A 27,595-nucleotide genomic window follows, 5' to 3' on the forward strand; every position below is an offset into this window, starting at 1 on the left:
CTTTTGTTACACAAAATTGACTTTTGTGAGACAAAATTGACAAAATTGACTTTTGTCTCAACAAAATTGACAAAATTGAATTTTGTCTCAACAAAATTGACAAAATTGAATTTTGTCTCAACAAAATTAACAAAATTGAATTTTGTCTCAACAAAATTGATTTTTGTCTCACGAAAGTCAATTTTGTCTCACGAAAGTCAATTTTGTCTCATAAAAGTCAATTTTGTTGTAACTTTTTGTTATTTTTTTAATTTCCATATCAGGTAACAAAAGTCAATTTTGTATGCAAATATGTTTATATTTGCATACCTTTAAGACAAAATTGACTTTTGTCTCAACAAAATTGACAAAATTGAATTTTGTCTCAACAAAATTGACAAAATTGAATTTTGTCTCAACAAAATTAACAAAATTGAATTTTGTCTCAACAAAATTGATTTTTGTCTCACGAAAGTCAATTTTGTCTCACGAAAGTCAATTTTGTCTCATAAAAGTCAATTTTGTTGTAACTTTTTGTTATTTTTTTAATTTCCATATCAGGTAACAAAAGTCAATTTTGTATGCAAATATGTTTATATTTGCATACCTTTAAGACAAAATTGACTTTTGTCATGACAAATATGAATTTTGTCTACAAAAATGAATTTTGTCATGACAAAAATGAATTTTGTCTACACAAATGAATTTTGTCATCACAAAATTGAAGTTCTCACAAAACAAGTCTGTAGCACATAGTTTTGTAAGACAAAAATGATTTTGTTATGACAGAATTGAATTTTGTACAAAACCACAAGAGTCCCATTCGGCGCCCCGTAGACAGAGCCTCGAGATTTCCCGCTTCTATGCCTTATCCTTATATCGTTGATATGTCAAGTCAATGCACTATTATTGTCTATGTATGTCTTCAGAATGTTTACTTTTAGCTACATACATGACAAATAACTACTGGTATATCAATTCGCTGTGAAATGACCTCTAGTAAACCTCATTGTGTTTTAATTTGTGTTTTTTATTTAGTAAAACCTTTTTTTTATAGTGTGTTTTTCTATGTTGTGATGTTTCACTATTGTTTCAGAAAAGGGAGAAGATTTGGTACAATTAAAACGTTGAATCCTGATGCAAATGTTTGCACCTGTCCTCAGTCAGGAATCTGATGTACAGTGGTTGTAGTCAGTGTGTGAATTCCAAACGTGTTTCTCGTTTTCATATAGATTAGACCGTTGGTTTTCCCGTTTGAATGGTTTTACATTGGTAAAATATGTGCGCTGTTCCATTCGTTCGTCACGTTTCATGTTAAAGCTTATATATCTTCGGATTTCAAATGTTTGCATGTGGCTTTGAGCGTTTTGATGAAGCCGGATAATAAATCCAGAAAACACAAAAATGTTCATAATGGGACGAAATTCATTTGGACCGAGACGGTAATTATGTGGTATCACTGCTACGTTTAATAACACGGGAAATGCATGTGTACGGACAAGTATAAAATACATCGAAGAAGTGACGAACCAATTTTAGAATTTTTACAAACTGACAAATATATTTCCCCTGTATATATATATGCAAAGGTATCCTTCAGAAGAAAGGGAATACCATGGTGCTGTCATACAACAGCACAGTAAAGTAACATAACACTGTAAATCTGTACGTTTGTCTGATACTTTGACTGTTTATTTTTCTTTCTTTTTTTCAAATTTTTGCGATCTTTTTCAGTTTTATTTTTTTTACAATGAATTTTATAGTTCCGCAGCTAACATTAGCAAAGATGTAGGTCTTTCATTTTTGGATTCTCTAAACATGCTATAAAATATATGCAGTGCATGTTATTTTTCTACATGTAAATCTAGTGAAATGTTTCAGTCATGACAGGCTTTCATGTAGTCCAAATAAATAACGACGTCTTGAAAGGCTATTATATTTTTTCTCTCTGGCGCCTTACTTCAACCTTTGACGTCTTACGTAGAAGTCAGACGTCAAAGAAAAAAAATATAATAGCCTTTCAAGACGTCATAATTATTAGGACTAGCTTTTATGTAGTCCAAATAATTATGACGTCTTGAAAGGCTTTTCTTTTTTTTTTCTTTGACGCCTTACATCGAAGTAAGGCGTCAAAGAAAAAAATTATAATAGCCTTTCAAGACGTCATAATTATTTGGACTAGCTTTCATGTTGATCTGGCCCAAAGACGATCCAGACCATTTTGATCAGGCCCCATATACAGATATATATCATGTATATTCTAAAAGGCAATCCAGCCCAAATAAAAATATATTTAAGAAAACTTGTTACCATTGCATTTGTAAATCAAATTTTATATCAATGATATGCAAGATGAGATTGAACAAACAACAAAAAACAGTGAATAATTAACCCTTTCACCGATTGCTGCCCTGACAGAAGCTACTCTGAGACGATGGCTTCCCTGGCTACTATTACTCAAGTGGGAGATCTTCATAATAAATGTCAATAAAAACTTGTTTATTATTATTTGTGTATTTATTTCATTCACTAACACCATTTTCACAGTTTTGTTCATGTTTTGACATTTTTTTCTTCATATATTCAAATTTTCGTCATTTTCCAAGTGAAATTCTCAAAATTCAGCTTTTTCACCCCAAATCGTATTTTTTTTTAACCCATAACGGCAAAATTTTGAAAATTTTTATGAGGCTATATACATTTTTTTTTTACAAAGTTGGTTAATATACAATACATAAAAAAAAACATTTTTTATTCAAAGAAAATAATCAGAAAAAATGAATGGTGACTTTTTGTCCTGTGACTTTTTGTCCGTGACTTTTTGTCCTGTGACTTTCTGTCCTACATTCGTTTAATATTGTCTTTAAGACTTATGCTAAATAAAATTTAGGCAATTCATTATTTCTCTATTGAATAAAATATAAATATTAGAAATATTCATCACAGCAAAATTTGATAGTATTTTTATTGTCAAATGATATTTAAACATGATCCATGTTTTAGGGTTTAAGCATTTCTTTTACTTTTTTGTTCTTGGGTAAGAGCAAGGATTTGTATAGTCTTACTATACAAATCCTTGGGTAAGAGACAATATTATGAGAAGGTAAATGATTTTCAAATAGATTATAATATCTCAAAGTTGTTTTGTTAATTTACAATCAAGGAAGGAGTGGTCTTCATTCTCCAGCAAGCGGCACAGTTTACATATTCTATCCTTTCTAGGAATTTTATATTGTCCACTATTTTCTATTTCTAAATTATGACCAATAATTCTCTACCTATTGACACAATCAAGTTTACAGTTTTTAATCATAAGTTTTTATTCTTATATTTTTCTTTAAATTCATTTTTTTATCAAGGACTTTAAAAGTCTTAAATTAATGCATTCAAGTCCCTGCAATTATTAACTTTATCTAAAAGGCCTAGGTTGAGTGAAATATTCTTTGCAAATGTATACCAAGAATATGTATCATGCCAGTCCAGCACTTTTGACAATATAATACACCGAAAAAAAATATGATTTAATTAATAGACCATAAAAGTGTCACCATCTTTAGACGGCACTTTATTTTTTCTGGAGACAAATTTTGACAGAAATTAACCAAACTGAAGATAACATATTTAATAAGTTTCAAGACAATTTCTTTAAATAATTTCTTTTCATAAGATTCACTTTATTCAGATATAAGAACATTTTTCATTATGATTAGCATTTTTAATGAACATTTATCAAATTTTGATGATAACTATAGGTGGGCATTTGGAAAATAAAGCTTTTCAGTGATTGTTTGTGCACAACTCTTGTTCATGTTGTTTTGAGATTTGAAAAAAAATTAGATAAACAAAATTAGTTTTTTCCTAAACCATATAATGATACTTGTAGTTTTCCAGAATAATATTACATGTATTAGATGTTATCAAAATTTATTGTAAAAGGATTGATATTGATCATCTTATTTTGTTAAGAAACTGACTTCCTTTCTCAATTTTATTGTTTAATTACTTTCATTTTTTTTAAATGTCATTTTTGCATGATTATTATTTATTATTAATAGTAATAATTCATTTAATAATGAAAACAAACAATTGAATACAATGTACATCATGTACATTAACCTTTTACTTAAAAAACAATAATTAAAAGTCTGTTTATTTCAAATGCTTGTCAATAACTTTATTTTTGGCTTTTTGCCATTTCTACTAAAGATTCTTACCAAGAAGAAATTAAAATAATAAGAAACAAAAAAGTAATGAAAAAAAACCCATACAAAAATGAAAAAAAAAACAATTAAAAAATTAAATAAAATTAAAGACAAAGAAAAATAATAATAAATTGACAGAGTAAAACAATATTTTATTCTACAATTTCAAAAAAAGGTGAAATGTCAATTTTAAAAGATACCTTAGTTACCTGTACAGGTAAATTTTAATGAAACATACCACCTAAAAACTTCAACCCTGATTGATTTTAACAGGTAACATAATTAGATAACACATCTACCTATGTTTTATGACCCCCAATAAATGGCCAACATCTCAAGATTGAATACCCCAATAAATGTTCACCATTGGATGTTGACCATGCAAGAGGGTGGACATAACTAAGAGGATGTCACAGGTTGTACTGTAAATTCCTCACACTGATCGATGTCCATTCCACGTGTTTTGTACATAAAACAACATTTTATGTCAAAAAAGTTTACTAATTTGGCTTCAATCCTTCCATATTCTTTCAAAAAAAATGTTCCCTCATTTCAAATTCTCGTAAATTTCCTCTGATTTTGACACGATTTTCAACAAAAGGAAGCGCCATGTTTACACTCGTATCCGGGTTATTCATCAAAGAAAGATAACTCATGTTTGCACTGTTTAAGCGGGAAATATATAAGAGGTATTCCGATCCCAGTAAAACGGGACTCATCATCACCTGTCTTAAGCGTGAATCCCGGTAAACCGAGACTCGTCGGCGAAAGGGTTAAGAAATATCGAGATGATTTTTTTTTTCAGAAGTCAATAATTATGATAAAGGAAACAAGGGGTGGATCATAATTGAAATGTATGTACAATATATATATAAAAAAAGAAGATGTGGTATGATTGCCAATGAGACAACTCTCCACAATAGACCAAAATGACAAAGAAATTAACAACTATAGGTCACTGTACGGCCTTCAACAATGAGCAAAGCCCATACCTCATAGTCAGCTATAAAGGCCCTGAATTGACAATGTAAAACAAGAAAACTAACGGCCTTATTTATTTAAAAAAATGAACAAAAAATTATGTACTGTAGATACATTTATTTTCGTGGGTACCGATTTTCGTGGATGAAGGAAAAATTGCATGATCGTGGATTTTTAATTGCATTGTTTTGACAAAGTCTGCATACAAGCCTATAGAAAAATTGTTATTTGTTGAACTTTAATTTCGTTGTGCACCTGTACCCACGAAAGCCACGAAAATTGGTATCCACTGAATATTAATGAATCCACAGTATATAATTACAAAATGCAATATATTATCAATTTGATAACACCTGTCATGCCTGAAGTTCGACTTGAAATGAAATTAAAAAAAATTGTTGAATTTGATTTCTAACAACAAGAATAATGCTGTGTTGCATTTACCATGTTTATCTACAATTTGTACATGTGTCATCTTGTTTAACACAATGCACAGGAAGCATCCTTTGTCTTTTGTTATTGGTTATTCCCATGATCATAGACCAAATGTGACATTAACATGAAAAAAGTAGTTCCAAGAAAGCAGAAACTTATCCTTCAAGACTGTTATCATGGTTATCATTAAAAATATATGAAAATTGATCATGAGGTTTAATTAAATATACAAATGTAACTTCTATCCGCTATTTGTATGAAAGTTAGTATGATATTTTATTCTGTTTTTAATCATCATTGTCTTATATGCTATAAAATGCATTTTAAACATCTTAGACAGCTCATAACATAGTAAAAAAGTATGTGTCAAAGTATGGCCTTCAACACAGACCTTTGGGTTACACAGAATAGCAAGCTATAAAAGGCCCAAAAATGACTATGTGAAACAATTCAAACAGAAAAAAACAATGGTCTAATCTATATAAACAAATCCAACATGTCCAAAATCACTTTTGAACCACATAATTTTTTTGCACATCAACAAAAGGCAACCACTAAACAATGACGATGAATGACACTTTTCTCAACCTAAATAGTATGCTTTGAAAAAGATCTACATCATGTACATGTAAGCAGAATTTAACATTGTCTTTGCAAGTGTGCAATGTAATGTCATGAATGTGGTCAAGAAGAAAATATCAAAATTAAATTTAAAAATACTTAATTAGGCCAACTAAAATTAATTAGTAGATTTTCATCCAAAGTTTTGAAAAAAATGGGGCAGGTGGGAGGATTTTATTTTTTAAACTTTATTCAATTTGAAACCTTCTTGTAGCGTGAACTTCATATTTATGCAAGTGTTATAATTACAAAATTTAGCTTATACCATGTAAATGTTTAAACATGTATAAAGAATCGTACATAATTCTTGAATAAACATTTCTGATTTGCAACGCGGACTGTTCTACATGCAATTGCTACTTTAGAAACATATTTTCAGCAAACAGTAAAACCATGGAGAAATTTTCTATTCATTTGACTACCAACTCCAAATTTATTTTGCTCTCTAACTGATGGTTTGTAGTCCCCATCAACTTATGCAAATGCAATGGTATGCAGCACAAGTATTATGAATGAAATGAACACTCAAACAAGTGTTGCCAGGAATAGTAAAATTGGCGCTTTTAAGATTCTCAAGTTATGCAAGAAGTGAAGCATATATAATTACATTGTAAATGGTATTTTGTGTTTTTAAACAAAAACAATAGCCATAGGTAAATCTAAGGGTTTTCTAATACACAATGTGTATGTTTGCCGACTTTTTGAACTCTTTTTTTTCTACCAATTTGTTCCACGACTCTTGCACTTTGGAAATCATTCACAGCCCAAATTTGCTTACACAAAGTCAATGTATTATTAAATAAATCCACAATTTTCTGATGAAAGAAATTTCCAATTTGTGACATACCACGATTTCCGTTGGACACAGCGTATTTAATACTCGTAACCCGAATATTTCATGCCCTTATGATAATCTTTCCATATTCTCCGTAGATGATACTGTCATCATTGAGCAGCAGATTTTGTCAACATAATCGTTTTAAAGTACTCGAAACAAGAAATATGAAAACCGAAATTTTATAAACAGGAAGTTCGAATGAAACGAAATTATTGACGGTTACCGGTAACGGAAATGAACAAAATCCGGAAATCCTAAATTTTGCAAAATAAAAAAAATCGGGGCGGGACGATTTCAGAGGGGCGGGCGGGGATGAAAATCTATCAATTAATTTTAATTGGCCTTACATGAATCCAAGCAAAGTTCATATAAATTGGATGTAAGCAATTAAATGAAATGGTAGGGCCTTCAACAATGAAAGAAACCCATATGGTTATGATGGTTAGCTATAAAAGGCCCAAACATGAAAAATATGGAAAATTATTGATCATGTCAATATTATTGTTATACATAATTGAAAATATACTTTTAATTTCTCTTTCAGTGATGAGCATTAGCAAGAAAAGTAACATCTGCATGTAAACAACATGGATGCTTTATTGAATGGGATATTGTCCTCCAAACATCCGGATCAACTGAAGAAGCAGTTACTGCATAAAATTGCAGATAAAGGGGCACAACCACAGGCAATTAAAACAATAAAATCTGTATTTGAACTGACTATAAACTGGTACCTGGAAATTGATAATGAGCTTGCATCAAATGAAGGCTTGACTATTTTGAAATCTTGGGCTAAACACAATTTGTCAACTTTTGAACAATTTTTCGACAGAGATTATTTAGTTGGTTTACTTTTGAAAAAATGTCGCAGAGAATGCAACATACCGATCCTTGTCAAAGAATGTTTACATCTTCTTCAACGATCGGCCATATTTTATAGTCATCTAAAAGTTGTAGAAGCGATGGCTATTAATTATGTACAGCAGCATCCTTCAATGGCTTCCATAGTGAACTTCATTAGTTTGTTAAGAACTTTTAAAGAATGCATACCAAAAGGTGATTTCACGTCAAAATTTTGTGTTGCATTGATAAACGGAGTCGCATTAATAGGTCAACCAGATGGAAGGGTCTTAGAATATATTCAGGGTTCCGAATTAATTTTTAAGTTCATCAACGCGTTATGGAACCAAGCAGATTCTAGATTCATTTTGGAATCCTTAAAAGCAGTGTTCACACTTATTTCTGACGAAAGCATAGAAATGACTTTCTGTCTTGGAGCAATTGTTCAGCATATTCCAAAAGAGATGATTGATATTGTTGTTAAATATGCCGTGTTTGAAAGTAATATAGACGATGACAGTATGACGAGGGCATTGAATAGGATCATAGGTTGGATCCAGTGGCCAACAGCAGTAAACGTCAGTGTTTGGATTATTGGATTTCTGCAGAGTCTTGCAGCAGAAAAGAGATTCACTGTGTTGATATCTGTCACTGAGGACAAAATAGAACAGGTTAGAAGTCCATTTCTGTGGATTCATTATTATTTGTATGGGTACCAAATTTCAGGGTTTTCACTGGTACACATGGTACAGGTTAACCACAAATTTAAATGTACAACAAATTATAAATTTTCTTTAAGATTGTTTGCAGTCTTTGGCAAGACTACGAAATCAAGTATCCACAAAAGGAAGTTTTTCTTAATCCATGAAAATTGGAAACCAAGAAATATAAATGAATCCAAAGTATAATGAATAACTAAAACTGCTTGTCTTCTTTCCTGTTTGACATTTTTATGATTTTCTTTGTTTTCAGAAAACTTGTCTTTGTAGTCTTGTGGCAAGTGGCACCACCACAACAGGCACAAGTGTGTGAACTGTGGTTTTATTCTAAATCTAGCCATATTATAAAACGACATTCAATACATATACTTGTAATAAAAAAAACAGAATTTTTTCATAATAAAAGTGAATATATTTGTAAATAATCATAAACAAATTATTTTAGGTGTTCAAAGCAGTAGAGTTGTCACAAGTTAGGAAAGGTGCTTTAAATGTATTGACCCATATGTTACTGAGCTTCCAACACTCACCAGAGCCATTCCATAAGGTAGGTTTTGACACTATTCATGACAATGCAAATGGATATAAGAATTGAAGGAGTACCAAACACCTTGACTAAAATTGATTTGGTTTAATTTTCATAAAACTTTGAAAAAATATTTACTTTGACCCTTTGACAAAAATATAAAAATTTCAAAAACCGTGAACCACACACTTTATCAGTAAAAAATTCATTGGATTTTTTTTATAGTAGTTTGACAAACACTAATTTTGATCACTGAGAAGATTAATATTTTCTTTATAATATTAATAAAAAGTGATTAAAAAACTCGGCTGTTATTTACAGAGTTATCTCCCTTTAGTGTTATTTACCACCTTAAATGAAATTTTCAAACTAAATAAAATGAATGATTTTAAAATACATGTAGTGAATTGATAACATGTCTACAAGGTTGGTTTTGATTCCTTGTGTACAAGGTTACGATAAGCAAACTTGTCTTTATCATAGCTGCCAGTTTTATTGTTTGAGAAAGCCAGAGAACCATATCCTTCAACATGAAAACTGGCAATCCTTGCAAATATAGATAAGATTTGAACTAGTTAGTCATGTTAGTGGGTCATCAATAATAAAAAAAATATAAAAAAATGAATGTTGGGATTTGGGAAGTGTTGATAAGCATAAAATACCAAAAAAATATCTAGTTAATATTACAACCTCCATATTTAAAGGGAAAGTCAACTGAAAGTTGGAAAATATCTACATTTGGAGGTATATTGCACATGTAATACTTTCTTTATTACTGTGTTTTCCCCTGAAAAAAACTGTGAATCTAGTTACTTTACATGGACCAAAAAATTCCATAATAAATAATTACTGGTATATAGATTGGGTTCAAAGAATAATAAATGTCTATTTCCAATAATGAACTTTTAAATAAAATGCTTTTGGTAATAATTTCAGATTTTACCCAAGATTCCAAGAGTAATGTCAATTTTGACTACAGAGACTTCTGCACACAGTCAAGATTGTGCTGTTAGATTAGCTTACCTTATTCATTGCTGTATGTACCATCATGCTGGTTACCCTGATCTTTATGACCCAGTTATGGAAATTATTAAGGTAAGATCCAGATATCATGTAATGTAATGTAAATATAGATTCTAACATTAGAAGTAATGGATTAATTGAAAAACCAGGGCAAAAAATATTCCATTTTTAGACTAGGGTCACCTCTGATTAAAAATATTGAAAATTCAGAAAGTTATGAGAGAACGTTTTGAGGTTAATACATATGTTTGTGCATCTAGTCAACCATAAACTGCCTAATTTTAGAAATTATTTAATACCATAAAGATTACAATCCACAATTAGATATTACAAACTCATCCATTTTATGATGATAATATGGTATTCAGAATTAAGAATATATGGCTCATCCTAATTGGTTGATGTATGTCTGATTGTCGCAGAATTTTGTTAATACTAGACACTTCATGCACTCTGTGTTATATATATATTTTCATTTCCTAAATGGTACTTGAAAGTCTTTTCTATTCTGTGATTAGACACATGTTTTTAAGAGAAAATTGATAGGCAAGGGAGATAAGTACATTTTACATTAGGAAAAAAGGGAACCTATTTTTTTTGGACTAAAAAATACTGTTCTACTAGATTATCTTGAATTCTAGCAAGTTCTTATTAAAGAAATAAGCTTTCTAAAGTCTGTATCTCAACCGAAGCTACTACTGTTGCCTTTGAAAAATTATATTTAATTGATTTTTGCAATCTTAAAAATGTCTCCCTTGACCTCATATGATTCAATCTAGAACAACCCTTACTGCATGTACTGATTTTACAGTTAATTTTTCTAAAGAATGACACATTTATCTTAGCAAGTGCTTTTATGAAAAAAGTGATTTAATGACAAAAAGTGGTTAAATGGAGAAAAAAAAGTGCTCAAATGAAATTAGTGCATTTTAGACATTTTTTTATTTCCATGATATTACCATATCATTAATCAAAGATAAATGATGGTTTGACCGGTCAATTGCATTACAATGAAGCGTCAGATGAAGTTTTGTATGTATACATGTACAGTAAATTGGATGTTATTCAATAATGTTACTTGTTTGATTACAGGAATTCCCACAACCAGATCCAGAAGAAATCCAAAAGAAGCTGGCAGAGACTAGATGGACCAATCAGAAAGCTGGAAATAAAAATTATGTTGTCAAGGTCACACAGAGGTCAGAGACAGGAAAAACAGGGTTACATAACCTTGGCAACACATGTTTTATGAACAGCATTGTACAAGCCTTATTTATGGCTGATGGGTAAGATATCATTGTTCAGATCAGTAAAATAGAGAGAATACATGTACAAATTGAATCTTGATAAACTGACAAGGCCAAATTTAAAATAATGTCTGTTCCCCTCCCCCGGGTCTACCCTTTGTAAACAGACTAGGAAGGCAGTTTTTTTTTTTTTTTAACTGGATGTGATTGTCATAGCATGGTCACATGAATGGTTTGACTTGTCCAGTCCAGGCCACTGATCAGTTATTTGTGCTCAATTTGAGTGTATTTATTTAGATTATCAATCCTTCCTTTCCTAAAATGGAAATAAATTATTTTCAGGAAAAAAATAATTTCCATTTTTTGGTGGAAAATAATTTTTTGACCCGGTGGCTTATTTTTGACCCGAGAGGGGGAAGGGGAAACAAACATATTTTTAATTTTGGCCCAATGTTGTTTCTACATATATATAAATATATGCATATGTTTGGTTTCAACACAGTTTAATGGACAAACTGATTTATGTATAGTTTTCACAAGCATGACAAAACAATTAAATTTAAAATTAATTTTGGTGGCGATTTTTCACAGAGAGTGATTGTAAATTTGGGTGCTTCACTCTTAAATATCATGTGGTATTTTCTTGAGTTGTATCACTGCAAAGTAATGATTTAATGACCATCTTAATATTTTTTCTTCTCATTCTTATACAAAAAATTAGTTTGAAGATACCAAAGAGACATTTAAAAACCATAAGTCAAAAGAAACCCAACTACACCAGTATACACAGACAGAATTCATCTTATTATTCTAATAGTTTTAATTGTGTAAAAGTAGAAATGTTCACCTCTTTTTACAATATGATAATTTTTCTTTTGTAGATTTAGGAGAAGCATATTTTCACTGTCATCCATGGGAGATAAAAACTTGTCAACAAAGTTACAACAACTGTTTGCATTTCTAAGCTATACACAGGTTTGTTCAGTTGATTATCAACAATATTTGAAAAGAGTTGTGTCCCTTGGAAATATTGACTATATTGAAAATTGCATTGTAAATTCTCTCATGTTGTCATTTTGTCAGATTTTTATCAACATCAAAGGTTTATATCAACAATGTCTAAAGACAAATTAAAAATTGACTGCAAATCAAATATTTTCAAAGAGTTATTCCACTTGGAAATATTAATTATTTTGGAAGTTGCTTTGCATTTGCTCTCGAACAGGATGTGTAAAAACATTTAAGAAGATTTGTAGAGTATAATGTAGAAATGATTGTTTAAAAGTTTCGAATATTTTAATAATATTAAATCATTACAATTTTTTCCTTTTCCATGCTTACAGAGGCCAGCCTATGCCCCAATTAATTTTCTAGCTGCTTCAAGGCCTCCATGGTTTACAGCAGGCCACCAACAGGACTGTTCAGAGTTTCTAAAATATCTATTGGATCAAATTCATGAAGAAGAAAAAACAGCTGTAAAGAAGAAAAAACTAAGTATTAATGGCAAACAAGGCCAGGCAACTACGGAAGAAGCATCTGAAACTACAGAGGCAAATTCTGTGATTGAAGACTGTTTTGGCGGGCAAGTTAAAACTACCTATACCTGCCTCACTTGTAAGACTGAATCCTCTAGAACAGAATTATTTACAGATCTTCCTCTGGCCTTCCCTGAATATGGGACTTGTGAAAAATCATTGGTGGGGGGTGACAGTAAATGTAAAAAAAGTGGTGACTCATCTAAAGTCAATGATGAAGATAAAAAACATAGTGATACCACAGCTTCTAAAAAGTTACATTTGAACGATTTAGTGCAATTTTACTTCAAGCCTGAGAAAATGACCGGCGACAATAAATATTTCTGTGAAAAGTGTGGTGAACTACAGGATGCAGAGAGAAGTATCAAATTAAAACAAGTGCCTGACACTCTTATCTTCACACTACTTAGGTTTTCCTACGATGCAAAAAAGCAAAGACGTACTAAAATTTTCCGTGATGTAAAATACCCCAGAACTTTAGTGCTTCCAAGTGACTGTGATAGTGCTGAAACTTCAGAAAAACCAACTGACAGACGAAAATCGGTCAGAACTATGATAACCAATAAAATTGAAGAATGTGGTATAAATACAAATACTTCCAATTCCAAGGGTGAAATTTATAGTTTGTTTGGTGTCATTATTCATTCTGGAGTTTCGTCTGAAAGCGGCCATTATTATTGCTATGCAAGACATTCATTATTTACAAATCCTGAAGCTTACTGTGATAAAGTTCAAGATTGCAAAGACGAAGATGAAATAGACTTCTTGCAAAATAAGTGGTACCTCTTCAACGATAGTTCTGTATCCCATGCTCATTTTAATTCGTTTAGTAATGTTACACAGAGATTCACGAAGGATACACCATATATATTATTGTACAAGAGAATAACCCCTAGTCAGGCTGAAGGTCAAGATATTGATTTGAATAAGTCTCTTCATACATCAGAGGTGGACCCTCCAATGAGAGCTGACCTTAGAGCTCTTGTTAATAAGGACAATACATTTTTTCTGCAGGTAACAGTATTTTAATTTATTTGGTTTCAACTGAGTATGGAAATTCTAGGAGTCATCACGGTCATATTAATTTATTATTTTTTCACTTCATGTAAATTTTACATATTCAGTTATAGGGTGTGCATTTGAAAACTTTTTCTTTAAATTTTCATGGGATTATTGAAAATGACAAGAGTAAAAAAGAAATAACCTTCTTCAAGTTAAAATAAACATGACAGAGATAGAATTACGGTATGTACAAGTTGTATTTCACACTTTCAAATTTACCGGACGGTTTAAGAAATTTGTAGTGTTAACTTTTTAAAACTGAATATTGATCCTGTGCTCTTTTAAATAATTGATTTACTTATTATTGTTAAAAACAGAAAAAATAAGTTCTGTATTGTTCTATAAAGTGCAAGTTCTGTATAAAACTAATTTGTAGGTGCAACATTTATCGTACTAATTTTATGGCACCAGATTCACATTCCCACAATAAATGTCTCTTTAGTGATGCTCGAGGCCAAAAACATTGATGTGCTGATCAAATCATTGTAAACATATGCACATATTTGAACAGATATTTTTTTGTTATTTCAGGAACAAGAAACAGCAGCAAAAACAAAGTCAACAAAGAAACAGGATGCAGCCAATACTAGTTCCTGGTTCAACTGGAACAATGATGATGACAATGGTCCTCCAGGGAGCTGTGGGGGAGGAGATGGAGGCAGTGGATTTGGGGGCTTAAATGGTGCAAATAGATTTATATTCTAAAAACACTATATTTTGAAGAACAATTTTCTGTTTGGCCATTTTACTGATGGAAGAAAGATATTGTTGATTTGTACTTAAATCCTCTTTTTATAATAGCTTAAGTCAAATTTTGAAATTATCCAAAGTAAAGTGACATCTGTGATGGAAAAAAAACCAAAAATCTAATGTGTAGATGAATTGTAAAATTTTCACAAGGGCTATTTTGAGATATTTCTTGATTAATTAGTAGAGTACAAAGAAACATCCCCACACTAATGATTCATGTTGTTTAATCAAATGAAAAATATTGATGTGAATTGCACTCTTATATACTATTCTCAAAAGTTTTAAGCATTGATATATTCTGAGTGAGAAAATATGTATGTACTGTACATTGTTTTGTAGTTATTAAGGACTTATTTTTATGTATTGTTTTGTGTAACTTTTTTTTACACATTTGTAATTAAACTGAAACTAAAATGACTGTGATACAGAAATAAATACATGCAAATGTGATATGTGGTACTGATGCAACTTTTAATAATGTTTTTTTCATTCAAACTGTTTTCTTTTTGAAGTTACAAAAATTTGAAAACAAATTTTGACATGTATGTAGTTACTTTTTCTTGAAATCCAGCTTGCTTAGATTTTTTGTTTGGATTTTTTAAGCTGACTGAAAATATCAATTAAATTTTGAATATTGTGATTCACTTTTAAAATTGTGGGAGTGATTCTTAGTAGAATATTTCCATCATATTCACAGTAAAGAATGATCATGATTTTTCTTTGATAGTGGAACAAGTTATCATCCTAATAAAAGTCTTCAACTGTTTGAAATTTAACATCTTTCACAAAAGAAATTAATTAGCAAAACCTATACTACTGCATCATACATCATCCAGGGGCCATCAGCGAGAGGTCAAGAGATATTTAAAAATAAAAATCTCAATGGTATTCATTGTTTACATGTTATATAATGTACAGTGTACCGAAATATTATATTTTACAATGCACGAAAGATATTAAAAAATATAACAACACTATCTTGTGTTACTACTTCTTAATAACGTAACCTAAGACCATTTTTAGTTTGTGTATGATTTTTGTTTTGTAGGCAGTGTTATTAGAGAAGTGCATAAAGGTTATAAGTCCCCTACGCACGAAATCCAAAGGAACTTTTGGCTTGTTCTTTTAGACGGTAGATGAGCTGAAAATTCAATATATTTGTTAACTGATGGTTTATTTTCTGACGTTTCTGTCTTGTATGTCAGTTTTTAACCGGATTTTTGTGACAAAAATGTTGGTTATTGATTTAGGGATGTACTGCGGGCAGACAGCAACCAAATGTTGTACGTGCAATTACTCATGAACTGTTCAACCAAACCTTTTCTAATTTTTATATGTTGTTACTGATGACAAAATGGAGGTCAAGTTCAATAATGACGATTTTGACTTTTACCGTTCAGGAGTTGTGGTTCTTGAAAGATTGAAAAATGGCGTTTCCAGTTGTGTCCGTGCATTTACTCATGAACTGTTCAATCAAGCCTTTTCAAATTTTTATATGTTGTTTCTGATGACAAAATGGAGGTCAAGTTCAATAATGACGATTTTGACTTTTACCGTTCAGGAGTTGTGGTTCTTGAAAGATTGAAAAATGGCGTTTCCAGTTGTGTCCGTGCATTTACTCATGAACTGTTCAATCAAGCCTTTTCAAATTTTTATATGTTGTTTCTGATGACAAAATGGAGGTCAAGTTCAATAATGACGATTTTGACTTTTACCGTTCAGGAGTTGTGGTTCTTGAAAGATTGAAAAATGGCGTTTCCAGTTGTGTCCGTGCATTTTGTAAGTTCAATTTGTATTTAGAAAATGTTGAAATATTAATTGTTAGTTACTTAAATCAGTATTGTTATGGGGATTCAGTGGCCAAGTGTTTTCTCCAGCCACTATTATAGCTTTCTCCACCAATAAAACTGGCTCCAACACTCTAGCCTATAGTGCTAAAAGTGTTGTTAAACACCATACATCAATCAATAGTGTTCAAGTACTTTACCTTTGATTAATCATATATCCTTTTGAGCTATTTTCATTTCAAAACTTGACCATAATCATTTCAAATATATAGTTAAAAGATAAAATGAAGTTAAACTTTTTGCAAGGTTATGTGGTACTGTGGATTCATTTATTAGGGCCCTGCCTAAGGCGGGTCGCCCTATAGTGATCAGTCTGTCCGTCCGTAACACTTTTGTGTCCGCTCTATATCTTGAGAACCGTTATGATTTCAAAGTTTATACTTGACATCCATTTGAACCAACACCAGAGGGTGTGTCATGATGTATGTACAACTTCCTAGGTCAAAGGTCAAGGTCAAAAACTTTAGTTTCAGTTGACAACCCTGTGTCCAGTGGTGAAGACCGTGTCCGCTCTATATCTTGAGAACCTTTATGATTTCAAAGTTTATACTTGACATCCATTTGAACCAACACCAGAGGGTGTGTCATGATGTATGTACAACTTCCTAGGTCAAAGGTCAAGGTCAAAAACTTTAGTTTCAGTTGACAACCCTGTGTCCTGTGGTGAAGACAGTGTCCGCTCTATATCTTGAGAACCGTTATGATTTCAAAGTTTATACTTGCCTTCAATTTTTCCCACCATCAGAGGGTAATTTCAACTTAACATATATATTAACCAACACCAGAGAATGTGTCATAATGTATGCATCCTAGGTCAAAGGTCAGTCCATTATTGACAGGGGGGCAACGGTCAAGGTAAAACAAAATTTTGTTTCAGTTGACAACCCCGTGTCCTGTGGCGAAGATCATGTCCACTTTATCTTGAGAACCGTTATGATTTCAAAGTTTATACTTGACATCCATTTTAACCAACACCAGAGGGTGTGTCATGATGTATGTACAACTTCCTAGGACAAAGGTCTGTCTGTCTGTTGGTCTGTCCATCGCTAACAAATTTGATCCACAATATATTTTGAGAGGACAGCTGTTATTATTTCATACTTTATACCTGTCGGACTGTCCATCCGTTGTTCTTGACAAATTGTGTCCGCTCTACCTCTCGAGAACCGTTAATATTTCATACTTGACAAACATTTTCAACTTAACATATATATTAACCAACACCAGAGAATGTGTCATAATGTATGCATCCTAGGTCAAAGGTCAGTCCATTATTGACAGGGGGGCCCACAGAGATGGCTTCCATCTCAATGATATCTAGTTTTCGTAGGTACCAATTTTTATGGATTTGACAAAACTTGAGATTTCATGAACATTTAATTTCATGGTTTTGCTGAAGTTTCTATAGCAAATTTGTTATTCCTTGAACGTTTAATTTCGTGGTTCACCTATACCAATGTTATCAACAAAATTTTGTATCCAATGAATGATAATAATAAATCCACAGTATTAAAGCCAATGATACAACTTTCAACAGAAAATCAAAGGACAATGATAGGAACATTTTGCACTGGTTCATACTGTCTTCAACAAGAGAGGTGAAACATACAATAGGGATATTCATAACTGAAAAAAAATTCAACACCATGGCAAAGAAAGACCAAATATCAGAACTACAGTACACAAAACACACAACAGTAAACTAATGACTGAGCAACACGAACCCAACCAGGTGTGATTTCAGGTGCTCTGGATTGGTTAATAGATCTGGAATAATGTGACATATGAAGACATAAAACTTTGCTCAGTGCTTGGGAGCACAAAAATCATGCTAGAAACGTGAAATCCAGCAATTTGATTGGTTGATTTTTGAGTCTCGAGTACAAAAATCATGCTTGAAAGTTTTATTACCGTTAGGCCTGGCATCACGGTCATAAAACTTTTGAGCATGATTTTAGTGATCAGACTCATGAACCAACCAATGAAAATGCTACATTTCATGTTTCGAGCATGATTTTTGTGCTCCGAGGACTGAGCAAAGTTTTATGCCTTCAAGGCCTGATGTGTTGCTCATGTAAGTACAAACCAAGAGATGAGACTTATTCAGTAGGTCACTTTATGAGAAAGTGGGCAGGATTGTGGTAACAACAATTGGAACAGATCCTCATGATGGCTCATCTGTGAATCGGATATTCCATAATGAATGAAACCTACACCATATAGTTCATCAATAAATGGCTCATGGAAGACACCATATAGTTCATCAATAATTGCTCATGGAAGACACCATATAGTTCATCAATAAATGGCTCATGGAAGACACCATATAGTTCATCAATAAATAGCTCATGGAAAACACCATATAGTTCATCAATAAATGGCTCATGGAAAACACCATATAGTTCATCAATAAATGGCTCATGAAAAACACCATATAGTTCATCAATAAATGGCTCATGGAAAACACCATATAGTTCATCAATAAATGGCTCATGAAAAACACCATATAGTTCATCAATAAATGGCTCATGGAAGACACCATATAGTTCATCAATAAATGGCTCATGGAAAACACCATATAGTTCATCAATAAATGGCTCATGGAAAACACCATATAGTTTATCAAAAAATGGCTCATGGAAGACACCATATAGTTCATCAATAAATGGGTCATGGAAGACACCATATAGTTCATCAATAAATGGGTCATGGAAAACAAAAATGTAAAAAAATCTTACAAAAAACAGAAGAACAGTCGCAGGAGTATACCTAATACGTGTATTAACAAGTTTAAACAATATAAAAAGTTTATTGTGTTGCCAGCAAAACACAATTATAGACACATAAATAGTTAGTGGCTACTTAATCTATAACATTGAAATACAGAACAGGCATTCAATTATTTCTGTTTTATTTATAATACATAAAATATTCAAAAATGTTATAATTAGTAGGACAAATATTAAAGATTTAGTACCACACTATAAATAAAAAATCCCAATCGTCCACAGTCCTTAAAAATATTCAAAATCTTATTGCACATTTTTAGACATCAATAAATGCACTTGGATTTACAAAATTCACACAATAGTTAGACATTCATAACAGAACTTGTCAAAAAATCATTAACAAATTATCTTCCAATCGTAGAAATCATTTGGACATATGCATGTAACTGTCACTTTATGATCATAAACTTGACAAAATCTCTTATATTTACAAGAAGAATTTTAAAATACACATTATATCACTTGAAGCCAATATCAAATGGATTTTCTTCATTCTTGAAATTAATATCAATGTACTCCTCCTTCTTTCCTTTTTTTTGAAGTTGTAATGATATAGTAGGAACATTTTTGTCTTTATCTGATTGTTCTGTTGATTTGATCAAATCGTTAGCATGTGACGCGGCAAGTTTTATCACACAGCCTTTCTGTATTAACCCTCTCTCATGAGCCATGGCAAGCTGGGTAACAACTCTTCTCTCTACCTGTCAAAAAAATGAGAATCGCAATGAACTATACTAGTCTAGTACTGTGGATTCATTTATTTTCGTGGGTATCAATTTTAGTGGATTGATAAAAACTTGCAAGATTAATGGTTTTGCCAAAGTCTGCAAACAAGATATTGAAAATTGTTATTCGTTTTACATTTATTTTCATAGTTCACCTGTACCCACTAAATGCATGAAGTTGTTATCTAACAAATAATAATAAATCCACTGCATGCCATTTCTGGTTAATTGATCAACTAGGGCATCACCAGTCAAGCCTGGTGTCTCTGATGAGTTAACAACACATGATAGGTAGGGTTGGAAAATTCAGCCTCAGCATAAATAATATTGTCCCTTAGGAGTGGAGGCTGCAGACGTATTTTTTGCTCTTGAATCAAATGATTTCACAAAAATTGTGTACCTAATATACTGCCCCTACAACCTTGAAAGCCTCAGAGGAGGTGCAGATGAAGATTAACCAGCTGTAAGAGATTAAGGTGGCTCAGGCCTTTTCGAAATTTCTATCAGAAGTGCCGTATCTTTTGTTATTTTATTCTTTACAGAAAATAAATCAAATTGGTAAAAAAAAAAATAGGGGGTCACTGACCCTTTAAGCTCAAAATTTTAATTTTAAACAGGTATGTAAAAGGGACCATTTTTCAATGAAATGATAGGGAAAAATAGAGGTATTGACATATTATTATCGGCATATCAAAAAAAAGTTCTATGACACTTGATCCAAAACTGTAATATGAAAAGCTGAAATATAGCTTCAAAGAATGACCAAATAAAAAACATAGGTCACTGATAAGGAAAAAAAAAAAAATTTTGCCTTAAACCCCAAATTAAGGCGGGAAAATGGTGAAAATGGGTGAAATGTCATTTTGACCCTTTAAAGGGAAAATTCACGATTTTTCACTTATGGTTTAAATATGTTCATTATGACATAATATATATATTCACAAAGTTTTATTGCTATATGTGCAGTAATAAAGGAGAAATTCAATATTTAATGAAAAAATATTAACTACTTCCTGTAGGTCGTGACGTTTTCTCCTGGTTTTTGCATGCCAGGATTTAAAATACAATCATTAAAAGTCTTGGTTTTTAATCATATTTTAACGTAATCGTAAGCGCGCCGATGACTTACGCTTTATCTAAATAACCATCCGATAATAAGAAGATAAAACGCACAGACGTTCAATTGTACATATTCATGAGATAAATTTTCAATGTTAAACGTATATATTCGAATTATTTTTGTAGACAACACAAAAAGTTATAAATTTATTTTTAATTAATATATTTTCGGACTGATAAGGTGAACAAAGTAAAGTACAATAATCTGTAAAGACAATATGTTGGTGTACTCTTATTGACCTTTTACTATCTCTGCTATGACTTGGTTGATACGATGTGTGTATACACGGTTCTGTGGCAATACTCGTAGATGGCTTGTTGAAAGGTAAATTGTTATTTGCACTTCGGTATTTAACCACGCCTCTCGGGCACATCTTGCCAGGTGTGACTGTCTATTCGGATCAGTGAATTATAAGACAAGGGAGCATTCAATATACATATTTAAAATATATATTCAAGTTGGTGACAAATAAAAATTGATCGCCATGGAATTATTTAATTATGTTTGGTGCTATTATTTATTTTAATTCAAATAAGTTAATTTAGTTAAGAAATACACAATTTTCGGTTAAAGACGGGAAACTTAAATCATATGTCCGATTGAAATGATTTACACCTTTTGTCCTTGATTGATGTCTAATAAAAAGGAGAAATTATAAATAGCTTTACCAAAGTATTTTTATTTGTCTTTATTAGGCAAATAAATGAATGAGAACACTTAGATTTAGACTTTTTAAAAGCCACGTATAAATTAATAACTGGAACTCACTGAAGATAACTCTACCGAAGCGGAATATAATATGAACGAATAAAGAAAAAATATTTTTCTACTTGAGAAGTTTTTAAAAATTGACAGCAAATTTAAGGTCTTCTTGGAATGGAATCGAAAAATTACGAATAGATATTATTTATCAAGTGTGAAAAACGTCAACCAAATTTAATCAGTCTCACAACGTATAATACTAAATAACTATTTGACCAAAGATGTTTAAAAACAAAAGACAACGAATTTAATGTCATCTTTCCCTATTTTTGAATGTAATTATAAGTCTGTTCAACTGGCAAGAATACCCCTAAAGCGGACAAATATCTGAAAAGCAGTTTATTCTTTAAATTTGCTGTAATTGAATATCAAGAAAGAAAATAAATCCCGAAAATGATTAGAAACTTAATAGCTTTCCAAGAAAATATTCACATCCCTCGGGGATTATTAGTGTACGTCCAGTTGCATATGTCGGAACAATTGTGGTGATGACGAATTTCTTTCTTTATTCGAGAACAATCTAATTGATATATAAATCTGTGATTTTACTATGTTCATAACTTCGATGAACCAAAGCAAGTTATAGATCGACCTGTATTTAAATCAAATTGGTCCTCTTCTTCTTCTTCTTTTGGTATACAATAGTCTATCGAATTGGATGATTACATACTGTTAGTATACGCAAGGATTTGTATAGTTAGTATACGTGGGCTAGTCTATTTACAAAACTTTTACCCTAATTTGCACAAAATGTATGTTTCTTTCTTATGTTCAATGTATACATGTATATATTTTAAATTGCGCTGTAGTTCAGTAACTTTCTATCCGGGCGTATAAATGATACGTCGACAAGTGCGCACATTTTTTTATTCAACATTTCTGGTATGTCCTTTACTATTGACAACGAGTAAATATTACATTTTCCCAGAGACATATAACACAATTATATGTCTCTGATTTTTCCAAATTTACCCTTGGAAAAAATACGTATATTTGTATATATCTTCAATTTTTTTTAATTTTTTTTTTGTATCATTTTTTTTTTATAAATGATATTCTTTACACCAGAAATTTTATTTATAAACAAGCGTATGAGTTAATTAATGACTAGTATACTATATCACTTTCGGACACGCAAGACAGAGATGTATATTATACATGCACCTGATAGTTCATTTATAAGTTATCGGCCGTGTACACTGATCAATACCTACAGAAGTGAAACGATGCATGAACTTGCAAGCCCGACAGGAAATCGCTTGAATACCTGGACGTGTCACCTTACACCCCTCACAATACCTTTGGGAGTAATACCTTAAGCCATGCGGGTGATCAGTGGAGCGAAGATCCTAATTTATTTGAATAAAGTATATTACTTTAAAGAATTATGAACGAATTAGATTTTCGAAAACAATTTTCACGGAACACTTATTTATGATTTGAACTTTGACTTTTTAACCGATTCCAATATTAACAGTTTAAAAATAACAGACTATATGGTTATTAAAAAAATCAGAACATTGTCCGTATCAAGTAAGTTAGTCAGATAAAACAACCGTACGATTGACAAGATATCGACACGTAATTAAGACTACATCGGTTACTGTAGTTTTGTTTCTTTGTGGTTTATAGACATATCGTGATTTTTATTTGGACACGATAACAAAATGGCGGAAGGCCGAGAACTGATACTCAAAATTTAAAATCGATGGTGATCTCTTATCTAGCGGAATAAAACTTTAATATTTATAAATTTGAGCATTTTTATACAGAATGGACATAATATCAATTTTTGATTTTTTTGCGAAGTTTCCCTTTAACAAATACTGATAATATTGAAAATATTCTACAAATACGGATAATATTGAAAATATAACTACAATGATTTTACATGTCTATTCAATCAAACTATTAAAAAAAATTATGTTGAATTACGACAAATAATTTTGTAATTCATGCGTGAAATTATGCGCATTTGAATAGTCCCAAGCCACCTTAATTGATGAAAGATGTCATTCCTTTCCAAATATATCTAAGCAGCTATGAAAATATTTGTATGGAGGTTTAATCTTACCTCATATTTGATAGATCTAGCCCCATAGTGAACATCATAACCATCAGCCAAAATATCTACAACATTGTGGTCCCATACCAACTTCATATTGTGTTTCTTCTCGGCCTGAAACATTACAAATGTTTTATTAAAACATACAAGTCTATATTAAACATCTTTCACATGTTGAATATTTTGTAAAGATTTGTCATGTGTTAATTTTTTTAAGAACGAATTAATAAAAGGAGAATGTGTCCATTAGACACATATGACCACTTGCATATAACGTTGTAAAGGGACACAACTAGATAACTGTAAAAGTGAGGCCACCTTAATATGAATTTGGTCTGTGGTATTTATGTTGATAAGAATTGTATATAAGTTACATAACATTTGGTTGAGGCAAAGCAGGGGCATACTAGTGATGAAAACCAGGGATATTTAAATAGTTACTGTAAGTTATTGCTATTTTTTTTCTCAACTGGGTGATTATTGCAATATTCAAAATTTTATGTGTGCAAAGGAATTGAGTTGGGTACCGACCGTTCAGATCCAAATATTGAACACACCTGCATGCCATTATGATCAACCACCTTGTTGTTTTAACTAACAACCAGTGCTATAAAAATAATGCATGATTCTAACCAATTTTTTCTTTTCAGTGTTTTTTTCTCCATTTATTTTCTTTTTTTTTGTCAGCACGCAATAAGAGGCAACTGCCTACATGCCTCTGTGTAATTTATGGCCCTGATATCATTTATGCCAAATAACCTGAAGGCCTTCAGCAGCAGAATTTTTCAAGCTTCGACAAACTGTGGTTTGTATTGTGCATTTTTTTGTATGTCTGGCATATACAATTTTAGCCCCTGTATCTATTGTAACTTTATCTCTAGTTTTTACAGCCAAAACCTACCATATCTCAACAGATATTATTTCATTACTCCTGTGATCATATCATCAAGCTAGAAGTCTAAAATTAGTAGGCCTAGCATATCATAAACCCATGCAGGTTTTATTTGATATACTAATGCTTACCTGTTCAGACCAATGATGTAGCTCCTTCGTCACTAATTTTGAAAGTTCAGATCTTGAGAAGGGTAAAAAGTAAACAATTTCATTGATTCTTCCCAAAAATTCATCTCTTCTAAAATGTTTCTGAAAGTAAATAAATTAATTTGTGACAAATTGCAATCAACAGCAAGGTCAGCTGGTGTTTACATTTCAAAAGCCTGAAAGCACATTAAATTTTGTATTTGTCACTTAAGCCAAGGTACTTATGATAACAACCTGTCTGTCCTAAGTTAGGAACATGATGTTACGGTTGTACCTAACGCTTTCACTAAAATTAATTTGGCTCGTTTAATTTTGATAAAATTTTGACAAAGTATTTACCTTGACCCTTTAACAAAAATATAAAAATTTCAAAAATTTTGAACCAACCGTTTTGTCAGAAAAATTACACTGGTTATATAGCAGATTGACAAACACCAATTTTGATCTTTGAGAAGCTTGTACATGTAATTCCTTTTACAACACAACGTAATTAAAATGTTTAGCTGACTTTACAGAGTTATCTCCCAGTAGTGTTAGGTACCACCTTAAGTGGTTGTCGTTTGTTAACATGGTTCATAAGTGTTTCTTGCTTTTCATTGTTCTCCTTGACTTACATACATATTGGTTGGGTTTGTGTACCTTGCTTAGTCTTTAGTTGTCTATGTTGTGCCTTATGTACAAAATTTGTCTGTTTGTCTTTTTCTTTTTCAAGCCATGGTGTTGTCATTTTATTTTCGATCTATAAGTTTGACTATCCCTCTAATATCTTTAGCCCATCTTTTATATGGATTAGATCATTGGTTTTCCTATTTGAATGTTTTCCCACTAGTTATTTTTGGGGCCCTTTATAGCTTGCTGTTTGGTGTGAGCCAAGGCTCCATGTTGAAGACCGTATATACTTTGACCTATATTGGTTTACTTTTACAAATTGTGATTTAGATGGAGAGTGTTTCATTGGCACTCATACCACATCTTCTCATATCTATTTAAACACTTTACTTTAACTTACCATCACCTTGGGAAAACATTTTTTCACTAACCAAAATTGGTTAAATGGGGAAATTGGAGTCAGTCATATTTTAATAAACTCTTAATTCGTGTATATATGAACATGTTGAAACATCTTCTCCACAAAAACTAATAAACAAAAATGACACTGTATAAATTGTGTACTTTTAAGTATTTTGCTGGAATAACTTTCAACAATAACCTTCAATGGTTACGCCGATGAAAACCAGGGATGTATAAATAATTGCTGCAAATTATTGCTAGTTTTTTTTCTCAACTGGGTGAGTATTGCAATAATAAGAACTCACATTTTGATATATAATAAATGTATCTGTATGCCATATACATCATGTACATGGAATAAATTGCAAGAATTAACTTCACATTTTGTCATTTCTTCAAAAATTGTAATACCATGTAATAATTTCTCTCAGATTTTTGTCTCATTTATATATGTTCAACCCATTGTCAATCTTTTTGGATTTAGACCAATTATAGATATCTTATCCAATTACCTTCAAAATAGGTCTTACAACTTGGTCTTTGAACCTTCTGGATATAGTTATTCTTTCTGATGATTCTAAATCCTCTGTGAAATAGAAATTAAAGTAATTATATACATGTATAATTTAATTTTGGATGTAACACGTCTTCTGATTTGCTGACGTTATTTTGTTATGAGCCCATAGATATAATTTAGTGATGTGACTGTGACATCATCAACGTTTTTTCATGGTTTTCTACGGTTTAAAATGGAATTTAGAATTAAACAAGTGAAACTGCGAGCTACTGCTCACTGATGATACCCCTGCCGCAAGTGGATAATATTAATAGTGTAAAAATATGCATGAGTTCGGTAAACAGGAAGTTGTCGAGTGATGAATCTGAAAACTCATCACACGGTATAGCTGACTTATATAAATCCTGAAACCAAATTTCAGAAATCCTTGTATTGTACATGTAGTTCCTGAGAAAAATGTGACGAAAATTTTCAACTTGGCTATCATGTGTAAAATCATACAAGTGTTCGGTAAACAGGAAGTTGTCGAGTGATCAATCTGAAAACGCATCACACGAAATAGCTGACTTAGATAAACCCTGAAACCAAATTTCAGAAATCCTTGTATTGTAGTTCCTGAGAAAAATGCGACAAAAATATTCATGGGACGGACAGACTGACCGACGGAAGGACAGACAGAGGTAAAACAGTATACCCCCCTTTTTTAAAGCGGGGGTATAATTATAAGAAATGACTGTAATATTTTTTCTGTCTATTCGAAATAACATAAAAAATTTGGTGCACACTGTTAAATAACCCACTGCGCGTGTTATTCAGTGTGCACCAAATTTTTTATGTTATTTCTTCATAGACAGAAAAAATATTACAGTCATTTCTTAAATAAACAAAAGTTAAAAACAAGGAAATTAAAAGTCATAGGAAACAGATTTCTGGGTAATAATAATGTTAACAAAATTATCA

General features: G+C 31.5%; 2 protein-coding genes across 3 annotated transcripts in view; one reads left to right on the forward strand and one right to left on the reverse strand.

The window, feature by feature from the left end:
• Window positions 1-1,496: 1,496 nt before the first annotated feature.
• On the forward strand, window positions 1,497-15,735 carry LOC143042274 (ubiquitin carboxyl-terminal hydrolase 38-like). 2 transcript variants are annotated; one of them, XM_076214536.1, is made up of 8 exons: window positions 1,497-1,636; window positions 7,601-8,567; window positions 9,061-9,162; window positions 10,078-10,236; window positions 11,257-11,450; window positions 12,293-12,386; window positions 12,755-13,960; window positions 14,540-15,735. In XM_076214536.1, the coding sequence occupies exons 2-8, from the start codon at window positions 7,644-7,646 to the stop codon at window positions 14,711-14,713; spliced, it is 2,853 nt and encodes a 950-aa protein (XP_076070651.1). In that variant the 5' UTR covers window positions 1,497-1,636; window positions 7,601-7,643; the 3' UTR covers window positions 14,714-15,735. The 2 variants fall into 2 exon arrangements, with proteins under 2 accessions (XP_076070651.1, XP_076070650.1); XM_076214535.1 differs by lacking the exon at window positions 1,497-1,636 and adding an exon at window positions 4,986-5,035.
• A 3,787-nt stretch (window positions 15,736-19,522) lies between these two features.
• LOC143042276 (mitochondrial disaggregase-like) overlaps window positions 19,523-27,595 on the reverse strand; it is a 49,518-nt gene continuing 41,445 nt past the window's right edge. The window contains exons 13-16 of the mRNA XM_076214537.1: window positions 26,631-26,704; window positions 25,090-25,209; window positions 24,076-24,180; window positions 19,523-20,095 (exon numbers count right to left, since the gene is read on the reverse strand). Coding sequence (XP_076070652.1) covers window positions 19,853-20,095; window positions 24,076-24,180; window positions 25,090-25,209; window positions 26,631-26,704 — 542 coding nt within the window. The 3' untranslated portion in view covers window positions 19,523-19,852. The remainder of the gene's footprint in view (window positions 20,096-24,075; window positions 24,181-25,089; window positions 25,210-26,630; window positions 26,705-27,595) is intronic.

This window comes from Mytilus galloprovincialis, chromosome 8 (assembly GCF_965363235.1).
Source record: "Mytilus galloprovincialis chromosome 8, xbMytGall1.hap1.1, whole genome shotgun sequence".
In the NCBI taxonomy this organism is placed as follows: Eukaryota; Metazoa; Mollusca; class Bivalvia; order Mytilida; family Mytilidae; genus Mytilus; species Mytilus galloprovincialis.

Coding starts and splice junctions, on each gene's coding strand:
- LOC143042274 (XM_076214536.1), top strand. CDS start 7,644: ATGGATGCTTTATTGAATGGGATATTGTCCTCCAAACATCCGGATCAA. Junction 11,451..12,292: donor GCCTTATTTATGGCTGATGG/GTAAGATATCAT, acceptor TTTCTTTTGTAG/ATTTAGGAGAAGCATATTTT. Junction 12,387..12,754: donor CATTTCTAAGCTATACACAG/GTTTGTTCAGTT, acceptor CCATGCTTACAG/AGGCCAGCCTATGCCCCAAT.